Genomic DNA, 15,277 nt, shown 5'->3' on the forward strand with positions numbered 1-15,277 from the left:
CATAATCTCTCAGATGTTTTCCAAGGCGTGATCACCCAGTGCCAGACAGTGAAAACCACTATTGCTTTTATATCTTATTAGAGGCTGTTAATTAGAATAACACAACCAGAATAAGTCAATAAGTTAATAATAAATACTGACAAAGAATGAGCCAATAATTATAAAAAGGCTACATTCATTCTGACTATCTTGGGAGAAAGGTTTTATGCACATCAAACAATGTGGGTTAATAATGGTTGTTCTTTTAAATAATATTTGAGAAATTTGATCAATTGATCAACTCAATAGCTCAATCTGGTCGCATGGTAGATCAGTAAGAGGCGGTCACCCATGACCCATTGCTGGCCTAAGTGGTCAATTTCAGTAGCTACCAGTTGCATACCTTTAGGTAAACTCATAACAATATAAAATTGATTCTATAGGCACCTGACCTCCCTGTCCGTATGTGACCTACACGAGTCCTTGATCAGTGGTGGAAAGTAACTAAGTATATTACTTACTAGTACTGTACTTAAGTACAATTTTGAAGTATTTGTACTTTACTTGAGTATTTCCAATTTCCAATACTTCTACTTCTACTCCACTGCACCTCAGAGGCAAATATTGTATTTACTCCACTACAATTATTTGGAAACTTTAGTTACTAGTTACTTTTTGATTATTATTACAAAACATACATTAACCACTTCAGCCCTATTTACATTTCAGCCATTTGAAAATAGCCGATCTACAAGTTCACACTGCGATGCGACGCATTGTGAGCTTGTAGATCTGCTATTTTCTAAAGACTTTGATACATTTTATACATTTGAAAACTTGTGAAATGGGACATTCTGCATAATGAGTACTTTTTTGTACCAATACTTTTGTACTTTTACTCAACTACATTTTGAATTCCTGACTTTTACTTTTAACAGAGTATTTCTACATCGCAGTATTGATACTTTTACTTAAGTAAAAAAAATGTGAGTACTTTGTCCACCACTGTCCATGATAGTGTCATTAAAAGGGACAAAAGAGCAGACAGAGTTTGACTGATGAAGACAATACCACTGAGCTGTCCCTTCAGAATGTACACTATACAGTCAGTAATGCGTGTGGAAGCTTGAAAACAATCTTCTCAGAGGCTGCAAGTCATTTCCTCCGCTACGCTATAATTAGCCCTTCGGTTGTCCATGATTGCAGGCGAAATCTGTTGTTGTGTACTCACACTCACACACACCATCCATAACACAGTCAGGTTGGCACCTCTATGCTGTTATCTGCCCAACATCACTAGTACACAAGAAAAAAAGTGGTTCTTTAAAAGGCCATATGGTTCAACCATTTAGTGAATGATCCCTTCATGTTCTTCACAATGGTTATAGAAAACCTTTTTTGTCAAAGTTCTTGTTTCCTTGTTGGCACCTTGAACCACTTAAACCCAAGCATCCCAATTTTGTGCAAATCTTAATAGACAAACATTTTCCGACAATAGTAGATCTACAAGCTAACAATGCGACACATTGCAACGCGTTGCAAGCTTGTAGATCAGCTATTTTCATCAAACAGATTTGGTGCAGATGGAAAAGGGGAGTGGACCAAGTTGATGATACATGGTTCTTTGAGGAACCTTCTGAAAGGTTCTTCCATGCCATCACTCTGAAGAACTAGTTTTGGTTCCAGTTGGCAGGCACCTTTTCTTTTTCTGTGTGTAGACCTATTGGTGCGGGCAACACTTCCAGATTAAATTATGCTGCAGGTGTAATGGAGAAAAGGAATTGTGTAACACATTCAATGTGCATTAGCTATATGTGTTTGTTTTGGTACCAAGAAGAGGACATCATCGACCATTAGCAGTTCTAGGAAGTCATCAAAACTGTAAACAAATAATTGTCTTTGAACTCACTCATCCTTAATTGTAGGTTGTGATCAAATTGCCTGATTTATGTGAAGCCTAATTTCCTGCCACATCAAGGGGCTATGGTCACAAAAAAAACGAACATCTTAAGACACAATGTGAAAGCCCTCACAACAAAGACAAGGTGAACAAAACTGGCCTACTATACTATTCATTTAGCTAGCATCACCAGAGCCCTGAACAACCTAGTAATACTTTCCACTCAACACCAAAACACTCTAGTGGAGTTGGTTGCAGACTGGCTGTAGCCACAGGGCAGCAGCTCACAACTCAGTGTGTATTAAGTATGAATATGTGTATGGAAATGGTGACTAAGAGCAGTGGTTCTCGACACCCATTTTGCCATGAATTAGGCCACAAACCCCCATGACTATGACAGACCCGTAAGGGTCCATTTGGTTCCTAACTATCAATCATCTTTGCGGGGTACCCGCTGGAACCTCTTCAAAGACCCCTGAGGTCCTCGGATCCCACTTTGAGAACCATTGAAAAAAAGAGAGAAATTAAGCCTTACCACAAGTCTCCTAATAATTTTCAAACACATTCCCTACTAGTAGCTACAGAAGTGGACCATACTGTCGCACGCACGCACGCACGCACGCACGCACGCACGCACGCACGCACGCACGCACGCACGCACGCACGCACGCACGCACGCACGCACGCACACACACACACACACACACACACACACACACACACACACACACACACACACACACACACACACACACACACACACACACACACACACACACACACACACACACACACACACACAAAGAAGACAGAGGTATTGTTTTCTTAAGGGTCAGTAAGACCCAGAGAAAGGATGTGAGGTGTACACAAACATGCCTAACATTCTGTACTGGACATACAGTACCAACACACTGTACAACGATACAAAAACAAAGTGGGAGAGGTTTAAATAGACAAGACCTCAGATCGACATTATTATGTTGGCTATCGGACCATAGTAAAAGGACACTGGCATGATGAAAAACTAATACAAAGGAATACTCTTAATCTGCAGGTATATTTATTTTTATAAAACTAGATACATTTATCACATGTGTAGTTAATAATACACCTTCAACAGTATGGTTGAAGGTGTATACAGTCATATGAATAAAGGAACTGTACAAGAGACACCGTCTGGAAACGAGCCGAGTGAGAACCGTTTCCTCACCAAAACGTTTTATTAACAAAACAATAAAAAATCAAAACTGCTTGGTTCCCTCCAACAATTATGTCACCATCGACGCAAAAAAAAAAGAAAATGAAAGAAAGAAAGCACTTGCGCACTCAATTGTCTAAAATTTCTGTTGCCATTTCCTGCAATAGAGGAACTGGGTGGACTCCGCTCGGCCAGGAAGTAGGTGTGTCCACGTCATCCAGACTCCCCCACAGACCCTCCGCTTGCTGTGTCAACACGATAGCATTCTCCCTGTGGTCCGTAGAGAGCCCTGTTCTTTGTAGAAAGATCAATTCTCTCCTCCCCCCTCCCTCCCCCAATGAATATATTAAGTTATCTTTTGAGAAAATAGCGTAATAGCGCCATCATGAACAAAGCTCCTATTGGCGGGTGATTGTTCCTAGCTGAGTGCTACCTGGCTTAAGGTCAAAAGAGCTCTGTACAGTGAAGAAAGGCTCATTTCAGCCTGATCTGTGCTATAGTTGCGTGGCCGCCTGGCCGGGGTCGAGCGTAAAAAATAGCCGATCCACAAGCTCACAATAAGTCACGTTGCGACGTGTTGTGAGCTTGTAGATCGGCTATTTCCATGGGCAACCAAGCATAAATCAGTCATAAGGATTGTAAGAGAGAGAGAGGTGTATAGGGGTGGATACAAGGGATGAAACAATTCATTGTGAAAAAGTAAAAGATTGATTGAAAGTTGTGACGATTTAAATCGGTGGACGAAAAAAATAATCCCCTTTTTAAGCACTTAATCTAGTTTTGAGTTCGCTTGTTCACCACACACGCTTCCTTGCTTGCTCACGCTCATGGGTTGAGTGAATGGTTACATCTATGGTGGATGCTATTGGTGGTGGTGGTGGTGGTGGGTGGGGGGGGACCACTCAGGGGTCAGACCGGCGGCGTGCTGTAGCGGACCTCCGCGCTGTACTTATCGGCCGTCTTGGGCGGCGGTTGAGGCCGCCTCATCATGCTGTGCTTCAGGATCACCTCCTCGTTGGCGTAGATGGGCGTGTCCGTGTCGTCGGAGTGGTAGCCCGACTGGTAGCCGCTTGTCTGGTTGGACGACTCCGAGGCCAGCGACTCTTTGCTCTTACTGCGGTGCAGTTGGCTGTGCCGAGGCAGAGGATGGGACGTTCTTTTTAACATACGATGGTATAGTACACAAGACAGCATACCACTGCATAGTAACATCTTGTGTTAACATAACCCTGAGTGTAAAACTCTTTTTAAAATAGGGTTTAAGTGGTTACATGAATGCAGTAAATCTTACTCTGCAACTATGACATGAATCAAAAAGATTCCAGTACTTGATAGTACTCATGGCACATCTGTACCTGTATCCATGCAAAATAGCCTCTATGTTTTATCAAATCTGTTTTATTTACTAATAATTCAAAAAAACAGTAAATAATATTCTAGCCCCTAAAAATGTGTAATACATGTCCTTTTCCATTCTCAAATGGATGCTGCATTATGCTCAAACAGCCGTTAATAATGTAAGAACAGTTACACGTGGCCTCACCTGAAGTTGGGCGTGCGTGGTAGCTGGTGGTCTTTCGTCTCTTCTGGGGAGAGGCTCATGCCGACTGTATGTCCCTCCTGTAGAAACACACACACCACACACAAACGAGGGAATGAACACCACAGGTCGACAACACACACCCCCACACGTTTTTTTTGCAGTGCACGACAACAGTGCGCATGCGCAACAAAAACAATCAGGCAGAACTCTGACCCATATATATATCCCTAAACCTAACCTAAATGTCTAATCACAGACACACACATGCACACGCACGCACTCACACACACACACACACACACACACACACACACACACACACACACACACACACACACATATCCACTGTCTGTGCTTACGGGGGGACAGACACTCACCATGACACTGCTACGCTTCAGAGGAATGTCCTCAAATGTCTTGATGCTGAGTGGCCGACTGCTCCTTTCACCTTGTTGGGTCACCCTGCAGAGGGGGAAAAAACAATAACAACTAGCTTTATCAGCCGTTCACACTCCTGCACACTTACAGTAGTGGGGAATCCATGCCTCTGCTTCTGATAACACCCCCCCCTTAATGTACTGACCCAAGGAGTGGGGCGTTGTCATACTGCAGCTGGAGTGCAATGGTGTCTCCACTTTGGGGCCTAGTGAAGGGGCCCTTGGGGTCAAGGCCCGCTAGTGCTCCCTGAAGCTCCCCGTCTGTGAGAGGAATGTAGTCTTTTCCATCCTGGAGGAAAAAAAAACACATTCTCAAACACATACCTGGAAAACTGAATCTGCCTCAGATTTATTTCATTTTAGTGAGCAACATTTTGCATTCACTGAGGAGGTTTATAGAACATTCACGGGTCGAGAACTGATGGCAGCAATACTGTATAGTGTATACAGTATGTACTGATGTTTGAGGAGCGGACCTGTTGAGCGCTGGCCTGTAGCAGGTTCCCCAGGTGCTCCACCAGCTCTGTGAACGTGGGTCTGTCTGTTGGACGGTCCAGCCAGCAGTCCAGCATGGTCTGGTATCTGGAGGAAACCAAAGGCATTAGAATGGCAGCAAGCCAGCGACATGCGCTGCTGTGGCGTTTTCGTTAGACCTCATTTACTGCATAAAATCCAACAAAACATAAACGCATTGGAAATCTGAACACCATTGTGATGTCAGATGTCCGGGTCCGGGACCACAAACTCTAACACTCTCTAGGAGGCAGTGGTTCCCAACATTTTCTGCTTCAGGCCCCACTTGAAAATCTCAAAAGTGTTTGCAGCCCATCCATCTTAAGTGGAGCTAAACATAGTATACTTTAAGTTCCTATTTATTGTCATCACAATGAAAAATACATTTTTCATTGTTTTTCATTTCAGGTTTTAAAGAAAGAATACCACGTTCATATTTTTTACATTAATGCTATATTATCATTAAAATCTTAGTTAAGTATCAATGATTTGCGGGCCCACTTGCAATACCCTCGCGGCCCACAGGTTGGGAATTACTGGTGTGATGTCATGCTTCCACTCACATGTCAGTGGTGGCGTAGTCGGGTGCTCTCATCCTGGTTCCTTCCTTCAGCCTCCTGCAGAACAACTCATCGATGCAAACTCCAGGATATGGAGAAGCCCCTGCAGCAGGACACAGAGAGGTACTCTCAGAGAATACAAGAACGCTCGCCCCAAAACACGCTCGCCCCTGGTCAAATCCGGTGACCTCGGAACGGTCTTAACCTCAGTAAACTATGCTTAAACCTAACCTTATTCCTAAACTTAACCTCAGTAAAACCATGCATGACCCTAAACGTATTCCTAACCTTAACTTCAGTAAAACGACACTGCACTGCAGCCATTATTTTGGGGCGAGCCTTCCGGTTACCATTATGTGCACTGGCAAGCTGGTAAGATCCCAGGGGCCCGAGGGCTATCAGGAAACCCTCAACGACGCAGCGGTTTACACATTTTGTACTAAATTCCTATTCCTTTGAGTTTTTTTCTTTACAACTGAGTTCAATTGAGTTGATCGTTTAACACATCTGATTTCGATGAAGTTAATAATGTACACTGCTGATTTAGATGGATGGAGCTAATCAATGTCCTAAGCCAATCAGTTATATTTTTCTTTATTGTGTGGGTGCAGTATTTTATTTAATCTTGAGACTTGCTTCTTCTTTTTTTTTTTGTCCTTGTCTTTTACTTCAGCAGGAATGTGTGTATGTATCAATAATATAAAATGTTAAACTGTCTCCTGCCACCTGTCAGCTGCTTGTCGGTGCCCTGTGATGGATGGGCATCTCAACTAGCCCCTAATTTCATACATTACTTCCTATTCTGAATACATTTCAATGTTCATTAAATATGAACTATCAGATATGATGACTCATCTGTGGAGTTATGATTCCAGAGTGAGATTGTCAGGGACACTAGACCTTGCACAATTACTAGGCTACAGTAATTGCCTGAGCGCAATTCTTTTGGATTAATCATTTGAATTGTTACCATTCATCTGTATGAAAACAGCTGGATGCAGTTAACAGAAATGTCACATTATTTCGACGTCGTTGTCCATGCTCTTAACCACTTAAACCCTATAATGTTGACCGGAGTCCCGGCTCAGGGCTCTATTCCTGTACATTTTCTGTTTTCTGTTATTGTGGGGAAAGCTTTTGCAGAACATAACAGGTCCACAAGCTCTCAACCCAGATGCGGTTTAAGTGGTTAACCACTTTCAACTTGGCGGCCCTATTTTGGGCATTTAGAGCAAGCATTATATAAAATGTGCAAAGGCTTTTAGAAATTGTAAAGAAAATAGCAGATCTACAAGCTCACAATGTGTCGTTATCGCTGTCAGTCATTTCTTTGTATATTTCAGGAATAGGCTTTGTTTATTTAATTTTTTTTTGTCATATCTGCCCAGCATGATTTTTGTTTACAACGCATAAAAGGCAAACAGAAATGTAATTTCTATCCATATTTTTCAACGTTCAATGCCAAAAACACAACTAAATCATTAATCACTATTATTTGTATCACAAAATAATGAACTAAAATGTAATGATTGTGACAACCCTAACCGACACTAGACTCACCAAGAGAGAAGATCTCCCAGAGAAGGACCCCGAAAGACCAGACATCGCTCTGTGTGGTGTACACCCTGTCAAATATGGTCTCAGGAGCCATCCACTTCAGAGGGAGGCGCGCCTAAAAGCACAATTCAAATGTTTACTACACAGCTGTACAACTTTTTGTACAGGGAACATGCTTAGCGGCCTGTACAGTAATAGTGGCGTCTGGAGTGCAGTAGTTGAAGTGTGACTCACGTCTCCCTTGCGGACATAGTCGGGGTCTTTGTAAACGTCCCTGGCCAGGCCGAAGTCACAGATCTTCACCACGTTGTTCTCCGACAGTAAGATGTTCCTGGCCGCCAGGTCTCTGTGAATACACTGAGGAGAGACAAGGGGGTGAACACTGAACATCCACTTTACACTGAGCACCTTCATCCTAGATTAGCAGTATCACCTCATGAACTATACATTACAACAGTGGTTCCCAAACTGGGGGTCGGGACCAAATTATTTTGGGGGGTCCCCAGATGACTAGCTTAATATGCAACATTGTTTTCTGTTTTCTCACTCAACAGTAAACAAACCAACATACAGTATAAGTGTATACAGGGTATCTGCACATTTCTAAAGTTACAATTTAATGACTTTTAAGACTTTTTTAATACCAAATTGGCCAAATTGTCAAATATTACGTAAGAAAGAGGCAAACATTTTGAAAATAGGCGATCTACAAGCTCACAACGCCTTGCTCTGCGAGGTGTTGTGAGCTTGTAGTTCGGCTATTTTCACAATATGTATCTGTGGAACCGAGTCAAACTCCAAGTCCTTGTCAGGGTGGGGGGTCCCCAGTTCAAATATGATTATTTTGGGGGGTCGCGGCCTGAAAAGTTTGGGAACTCTTGCATTACAACAGTGTTTCCACCTGGGGTCCAGGCACCCCTTGGGTGGGGCGGGGTGCCAAAGATCAAAGATGTTTGGAGGTAGTCCAACATATTTGATATGTTGCACAAAATCATAACTTGCATTTTGGGGTCATTATACTGTCAAAAATAGTCAAAAATACTTTAGTAAAAATGTGTTAAAATTGTGAAGATAGCAGATCTACATGCTAACGGTGTGAGGAAATTATCTCCTGGGCATTCCTCGTTGCTTGAGGCTGGTACACGAGGGCAATGAGGAATGGCTGGGTGATACTTATGCCCCTCCACCACCCTACTTCCGTTTCGCCACTGCAGTCATCTAAATCATTCCTACTGTAAATCAATTAGCATATCTCGTTTGCTGCTTAGCAGAAATGGACATTTTTCGAGAAGGGAAATGACAGACAGATGACATCTTCATATCGTGGAGTTCAGGGGGTGTCGTTACATACTCTGCATTTGAAGATTGTGGGAATAGTTGTCTGGCTTGAGAGACTAGTATAGGTGATACCACTGTATGATATACTGTGTGGCTCTATACTGTATGTGTAGGAAGGGTATGGGTCCAACCTTGCGCGATGACAGGAACTCCATGCCCTTGGCCACTTGGAAGCTGTAGCTGATAAGGTCCTCCATGGTCAGGTGGTCATAGTCAGAGCTCTCTGTGGTCACAGGAGACATTTCACTACCAACGTTCTCCATTGTGTCAAATTAACAACACAGGACAAAAACTACAAGCAATGTCTGTGCAAATGAGTCGTTTTCAGTAGGGCTGCAACTACCGATTATTTTCTTAGTGATCATGCTATCGATTAATCTAATAATCGAGAAGCACAATTGTACATCAACGAGTGAATTAACAACTAAACGTTATTTTATACTTTGTCAGACAAAGGTGTCGTGTAAAAATAGTGAAAATAGCCGATCTAAGCTCTCAACGCATTGCGAGGCGACGCATTGTGAGCTTGTAGATCGGCTATTTTCACTATTTGTTTTTGTTTGGGTGGGAGGGTGGTCCTTTTCATCGAAAATGAATGACATCTTCAAAATAGGGATCGATTATTAAACTATTCTTTAAAATTATTGCGCTTAAAAAAAAAAAAACATTAAATCAGTTAGTCTGATTAACTGTTGCACCCCTAATTTTCAGCACCTTCGGCATTCTCCATGTTGTTGACTGATCCTCCGTCGGCCAGTCTGGAGCAGACAGCGGTTCCGGTGCAGATGTCCAGGTGCGGGCTGCTCCCCAGACCCAGGTCCCCTCCTGTCACATCCTCCGCCACGCGCACCCACTCCTGGTGACTCAACCTCTTCCTCTGTTGGTGCAGAGATAACAGAGATGCCAGTTATGCCAACAATGACAACACCGTCAGTGAAAATAATGTAATGCAGCGCTTGTTGTGCCGCTGGCACAGACTTCTAACAAAAGGTTGAGACCAGACGTGAGCGTAGGCGAGACAGGGCATACAAATACAATACATAAATCATTGCATTCATTCACTGAAAAAGAGAGGTAGCAGTGAAGAGCTCCCTGTGTGATGTATTAATTGCAGTTAGGACGGGTTTAAATGCAGAGGACAAATTTCACGTACTGTATGTGCATGTGTACTGTGACAAAAATGTCTAAATGATTCAATTATATTAATCCAACCATTCTGGGGTGAACATTTGGAAAATGGATCGGCGATTTTCTGCAAAGATATTTGGTGTAGGGGAGGTAAAGGTATAGACTCCTGGGGGACCAGTAGTATGATCCAAACACTGATACACAGTATATTGTCATATATATTATATATGAAAAAAATAAAGACATTTGTACAATCGGCCTCAGGTCTTAATGGATTAAAGGTGAAGCCACACAGAGTAACAGTGAGGAGATTATTTCTATAAGTTATTAGATAAGTTATTTTCCTTTGCCTTGTTGAATGCAGGTTGCATGTGTCTTTAACCACTTAAACCCCGGCGTCCGTATTGTGGGGAATACCTTTGCAGAAGGTAGCCGATCAGCGATGATAGAGCGAAAACAGAAAAGTGGCTATTAGAGACCTGGCCTGAGGGACCCCACGTATAGGGTTTAAGTGGTTAAGCGTGACCCAAAGCAGAGGCTTGCTGTGTTTTTACAGGCAGTGAGGGAGTTTACCTTATAGGGACTGTACTCTCCACGCTTGCTCTTCAGGTAGCTGGACAGGTTACCGTTTTTACAGTACTCCACTATCACCATCAGAGGCCCTGCATGTGGAGAGGAAGAGATGATGATGCCGGCTAATGCCTCAAATATGATTGTACTGTAAACTTTAAGTAAGGCATACTTTAATGTCATTTTAATTTAATATAATGTGCTTTATTGCACAATATGAGGTTTTGGGCGAACTTTACACTTGATTTTATTACCGTAGTAAACCTTTTCATGAACACTTTATGTTTTCAATCGCTAGTTTAAAAAACATCATGATATGCGTTTAGTAAATTATGGTCCCATTCATTTTTAAATTAATGATAAAGTAGGGTATGTTTCTAGGGTTTCTACTGGTTCTACCGAGTGAAGACCCGCCCTCGCTGCGGTTGCAGCCAATACCATAGATTTCCGGTTGCATTTCGGACCGGATATAGAAAGATGGCGGATTTGAAATCGCTGAAAAAAAGGCTTCTTTTACGGTCTATAGAAACCAATGGCGTAACGTTGTCCATATTGTTTTACGGCCTATGATCGTGACATGTTGTGAGTTAAAAAATTCAAGTGGTTAAAAGTGTCCGTGGGTTTCTTAGATATTGAACCAGTGAAAACAAGAGCTTGTGACTAAATAATTACATTGGATCCATTGGAACACAGGTTGTTTTTTCCATCTCCTGAAAAGTAACGGTTTTGGACATACAAGGTTCCCACGGGGCAGCAACGATCTTTCTTTCTTAACATGTGTAGCATGTGCAGCATGTTTGACGTATGATGATGACTCACCTCCTGGTTTAGTGCAGGCTCCCAGCAGGTTGACCACGTTCAGATGGTGACCGATGTGGATGAGAATCTTCAGCTCAGACATCAAGGCACGGTACTCACTACCGGTGGCACCCTCTGGAACACACAGCCATCACTGTACCTCTCCATAAGAGTGTGTGTGTGTGTGTGTGTGTGTGTGTGTGTGTGTGTGTGTGTGTGTGTGTGTGTGTGTGTGTGTGTGTGTGTGTGTGTGTGTGTGTGTGTGTGTGTGTGTGTGTGTGTGTGTGTGTGTGTGTGCGCGTGCGTGCGTGTGTAAGCGTGCGTGCGTGTGATTATGGCCTTGTCTGGATTAATATTAAAACATTAAGACCTGAGGCTGATTCTACAAATGCCTTCTAAAGCTTTCACTTTCAAGATTTTTCAAAAATGTTCAAAAACAGCAGATGTACAAGCTCGCTGTACAGTACATTGCTGTGAGCTTATATCTGCTATTTTTGATTAGCCAATGCAAAAATCAAAAATGACAGAGATGCTTTCCCGGTTTTAATGGGCTGATGTGTGTCTGTCTGTATTTATCTGTAGATGATGTGTGTGTGTGTTCCTACAGTATATACAGTGTCTGTGTAATGTGTACATATACAGGAAAGACGACAGCACAGTATTTACCTTTAAGCATCTTGACAGCAACAGTAGTGCAAGTGGTGGCTTTCTCGATACCAAAGGCGGCTGCCTCCACCACCTGTCCAAATGCTCCACGTCCCAATTGGTCACCTTCAAGGCACAACATTTATTACACAGTATACAACATTTGTAATTTTATTACAAATGTAATTCACCTGTACAACAACAATAACACCATTAGCCATACTTTCATACTTTCTAGGTTACACAGTGATTCGTGATAGATTTATGCACACAAACCCAAAAAGCTGTTGTATTTGCCACACTAGTAATCCATTTTTTAAGTAGTTCTTTGTCCGCAAGACTGTATTACAACCTACTTTAACTACTTGAATGAATGAATTTATTTGGTGATAAAATGAAAGAGGACATCAGCACAACATAACAAAGACAATATTCCAGGGGATAAAAAGACAATAAAGCCCTAAGGCTTATTTCCATTGTGGTCCTCTACGAACCCTAGAGTCCCTATTATGGTGTGTACACATGCGGTGAAAATAGCGTATCTACAAGCTCACAAAGTGTCGCATTGTGACATGTTTTTATTTTCTGTTTCATCAAAAAGATTTGGCGTAGGGGGAAAAAAGGAAGGGACCAAGTATAGACCCTTGGAGGACCTTGGTAAACCAAATATATAGGGCTTAAGTGTTACAGGTCCTTCTAAACCAGTGGTTCTCAACCTGTGGGTCGGGACCCCCACATGATTTTGAGGTGGTCCCCAGGTGACAGTGAAGTGACAATTTAAATTTTACCTTTTTAATACCTCAGCAAAAAAAGAAAGAAAGAAAAGAAAAAGACCATTGCTGCATCAAAAGTAATAAACAAACTATACTATGAAAACTGGTCAAACATTGGCCAAATTGTCAAATAATATAAGAAAGAGGCAACATTTTTTTAAATATCCGTACAAGGCGTTGTGAACTATTTTCACAATATTTATCTGTGGAACCGAGTCAAACTAAATTGAATGCCTCAACTCCTACATTACAAGTGCTAGTCAGGGTGGGGGGTCCCCAGTTGAAATATGATTATTTTGGGGTGTACGGCCTGAAAAGGTTGAGAACCACTGTTCTAAACCATATCAAATACATTTGGGTGACTGAATCCTGCTAACGTCTCACCTAGCTTCAGCCTGTCCCTGGGGAACTCCCACTTGTTGGCGTCGTACATGAGCCGCTCACACTGCTCGTCCATGGGCATGTCCTCGGAGTCCAGGATCATGGACAGATAGTTTGCCTTCAGGTCCCCGCCGTACGGCTGAGGGACAGAGACACAGAGAGTTAAAGATGGGGACAGAGAAAGACATAGAGCAAGGGTCTTTTAAACCCTCTATATTCAATCAACTTAACCGTTGGCCCTGTACTTGGTCTGCTCCTTTTCCCTCTACACCAACTCTCCGAAAATAGCCGATCTACAAGGTCACACCGCCTCACACTCGCGCTGCGATGTTCCCCATCACACAAAGATTTGACGGACCCCCTGTAGTAACTCTGAATAGCCCCTAGGAGTCCCGGACCCCCTGTTGAAGACCCCTGACCTACAGAAAACAAAGACCAACTAGAAAAAGTGCTCCTCGGAGCACAGGTCTCCGCTAGGTCAGGTAGGTTGTTGTGCACCAGCAATGAAGAATCGGACAGATCCCTCTTGATCACATGACTATAGAGATAATGTGTACCAATTGGCGTGATGTTTGGACAAAATCTGTATAGGAGTAATATTAAAATAAATAATAAATAAATAATAATTAATAAATAAATTAAATAAAAAAATGTTTTGCAAATATCTGCCTCCTGGTGGTGCTATAATAGGGCAATGTCAAAAGGGTGGCATTTGTTCTTCAACGTATTGCGAATGTGCGTGCAAAGTTTCATAGCTGTTGGACACTGCGTTCATGATTTCAGGCATTTTGTTCAAAATGGGCCACTCCTGCAAACTTAAGATGTCAATTTTAGCCAATCAGGATGGAAAATGAAAAATCAAACAGATCCGTCTTGATCACATGACTATAGAGATCATGTGTACCGATTTGCGTGAAATTTAAAAAAAAATTTAAGAAGTAATATAAAAACATTTATTTTACATAAGTCAGCCTCCTGGTGGCGCTATAAAAGGCAGACATGAAAAATGCTGGGCAGAGGTTTTTCCTTGGTCTCTAGGGAGTGCGCATAGAAGTTTTATGCAGACCCGTGCAGTTATAGGTAAAAACGCGAATCGGCCTGTTATAGCGCCACCATGAGGCTGATTTTGAACAGCCTGCAAAATTTCACGGAAATCATTCATTATTTGAGGCATTTTCTTCTCATCCGCATACTCAGATCTAAAGCATATAATCCAAGCTTTGGTTCAGGCTCCATCCAGGGCATAAACAGGTAGCAAGTGAATAAAACCATCTTTTTCCGGTGTTTCTCCCAGGTGGACAGGGTTTTGAGGTTAGGTTTAGGCATCATTTCTGTGAGGTTAGGGTTAGGGTTAAGGTTAGTGCATTTTCAGAGCATGTTATGATCAATCAATTGATTGTGTTACGGCTTGGATCAATATAACTGACCGAATATATTACAAGTTCCTATTTGGCAGAATCGCAATGAGAACTCACTTTTCAAGGATATAAATAAACATAATTTGATAATAATAAAAAAAATGATGATTATTTTATTATTCAAATCTTAGTGTTTTGCCAGTTATTTGGGGGCAAACTTGCAATATCCTCTTGGCCCACAGGTTGAGAATCACTGCTCTAGAACATTACGTGGTTCTCAACCTTTTCAGGCCGTGACCCCCCAAAATAATCATATTTGAACTGGGGACCCCCCAGAATAATCATATTTGAACTGTGGACCCCCCACCCTAATAAGCACTTGGAATGCAGGAGTTAACTTTTGTTTAACTCGGTTCCACAGATAAATATTGTGAAAATAGCAGATCTACAAGCTCACAACGCCTCGCAACGCATCCGCTATTTTCACAATTTTTGCCGCTTTCTTATATTATTTGACAATTTGGCCAATGTTTGACCAATCTTTATAGTGTAGTTTGATTACTTTTGATGCAGTAATGGTCTGATTTCTTTTTCTTTCT

The 15,277-nt window shown here is 42.1% G+C and overlaps 1 protein-coding gene across 2 annotated transcripts in view; it reads right to left on the reverse strand.

Moving 5' to 3' along the window:
- Positions 1-3,054: 3,054 nt before the first annotated feature.
- Positions 3,055-15,277, reverse strand: part of kdr (kinase insert domain receptor (a type III receptor tyrosine kinase)) — a 31,870-nt gene continuing 19,647 nt past the window's right edge. For both annotated transcript variants that reach the window (XM_084066366.1, XM_084066365.1), the window contains exons 17-30: positions 13,324-13,459; positions 12,188-12,292; positions 11,543-11,656; positions 10,727-10,815; positions 9,740-9,902; positions 9,157-9,248; positions 7,922-8,044; positions 7,691-7,802; positions 6,134-6,233; positions 5,534-5,639; positions 5,204-5,346; positions 4,998-5,082; positions 4,621-4,697; positions 3,055-4,206 (exon numbers count right to left, since the gene is read on the reverse strand). In XM_084066366.1, the coding sequence (XP_083922492.1) occupies positions 3,987-4,206; positions 4,621-4,697; positions 4,998-5,082; positions 5,204-5,346; positions 5,534-5,639; positions 6,134-6,233; positions 7,691-7,802; positions 7,922-8,044; positions 9,157-9,248; positions 9,740-9,902; positions 10,727-10,815; positions 11,543-11,656; positions 12,188-12,292; positions 13,324-13,459 (1,665 nt within the window). In that variant the 3' untranslated portion in view covers positions 3,055-3,986. The remainder of the gene's footprint in view (positions 4,207-4,620; positions 4,698-4,997; positions 5,083-5,203; positions 5,347-5,533; positions 5,640-6,133; positions 6,234-7,690; positions 7,803-7,921; positions 8,045-9,156; positions 9,249-9,739; positions 9,903-10,726; positions 10,816-11,542; positions 11,657-12,187; positions 12,293-13,323; positions 13,460-15,277) is intronic.

This window comes from Gymnoscopelus microlampas (genome assembly GCF_963454915.1).
Source record: "Gymnoscopelus microlampas genome assembly, chromosome: 9".
NCBI lineage: Eukaryota > Metazoa > Chordata > Actinopteri > Myctophiformes > Myctophidae > Gymnoscopelus > Gymnoscopelus microlampas.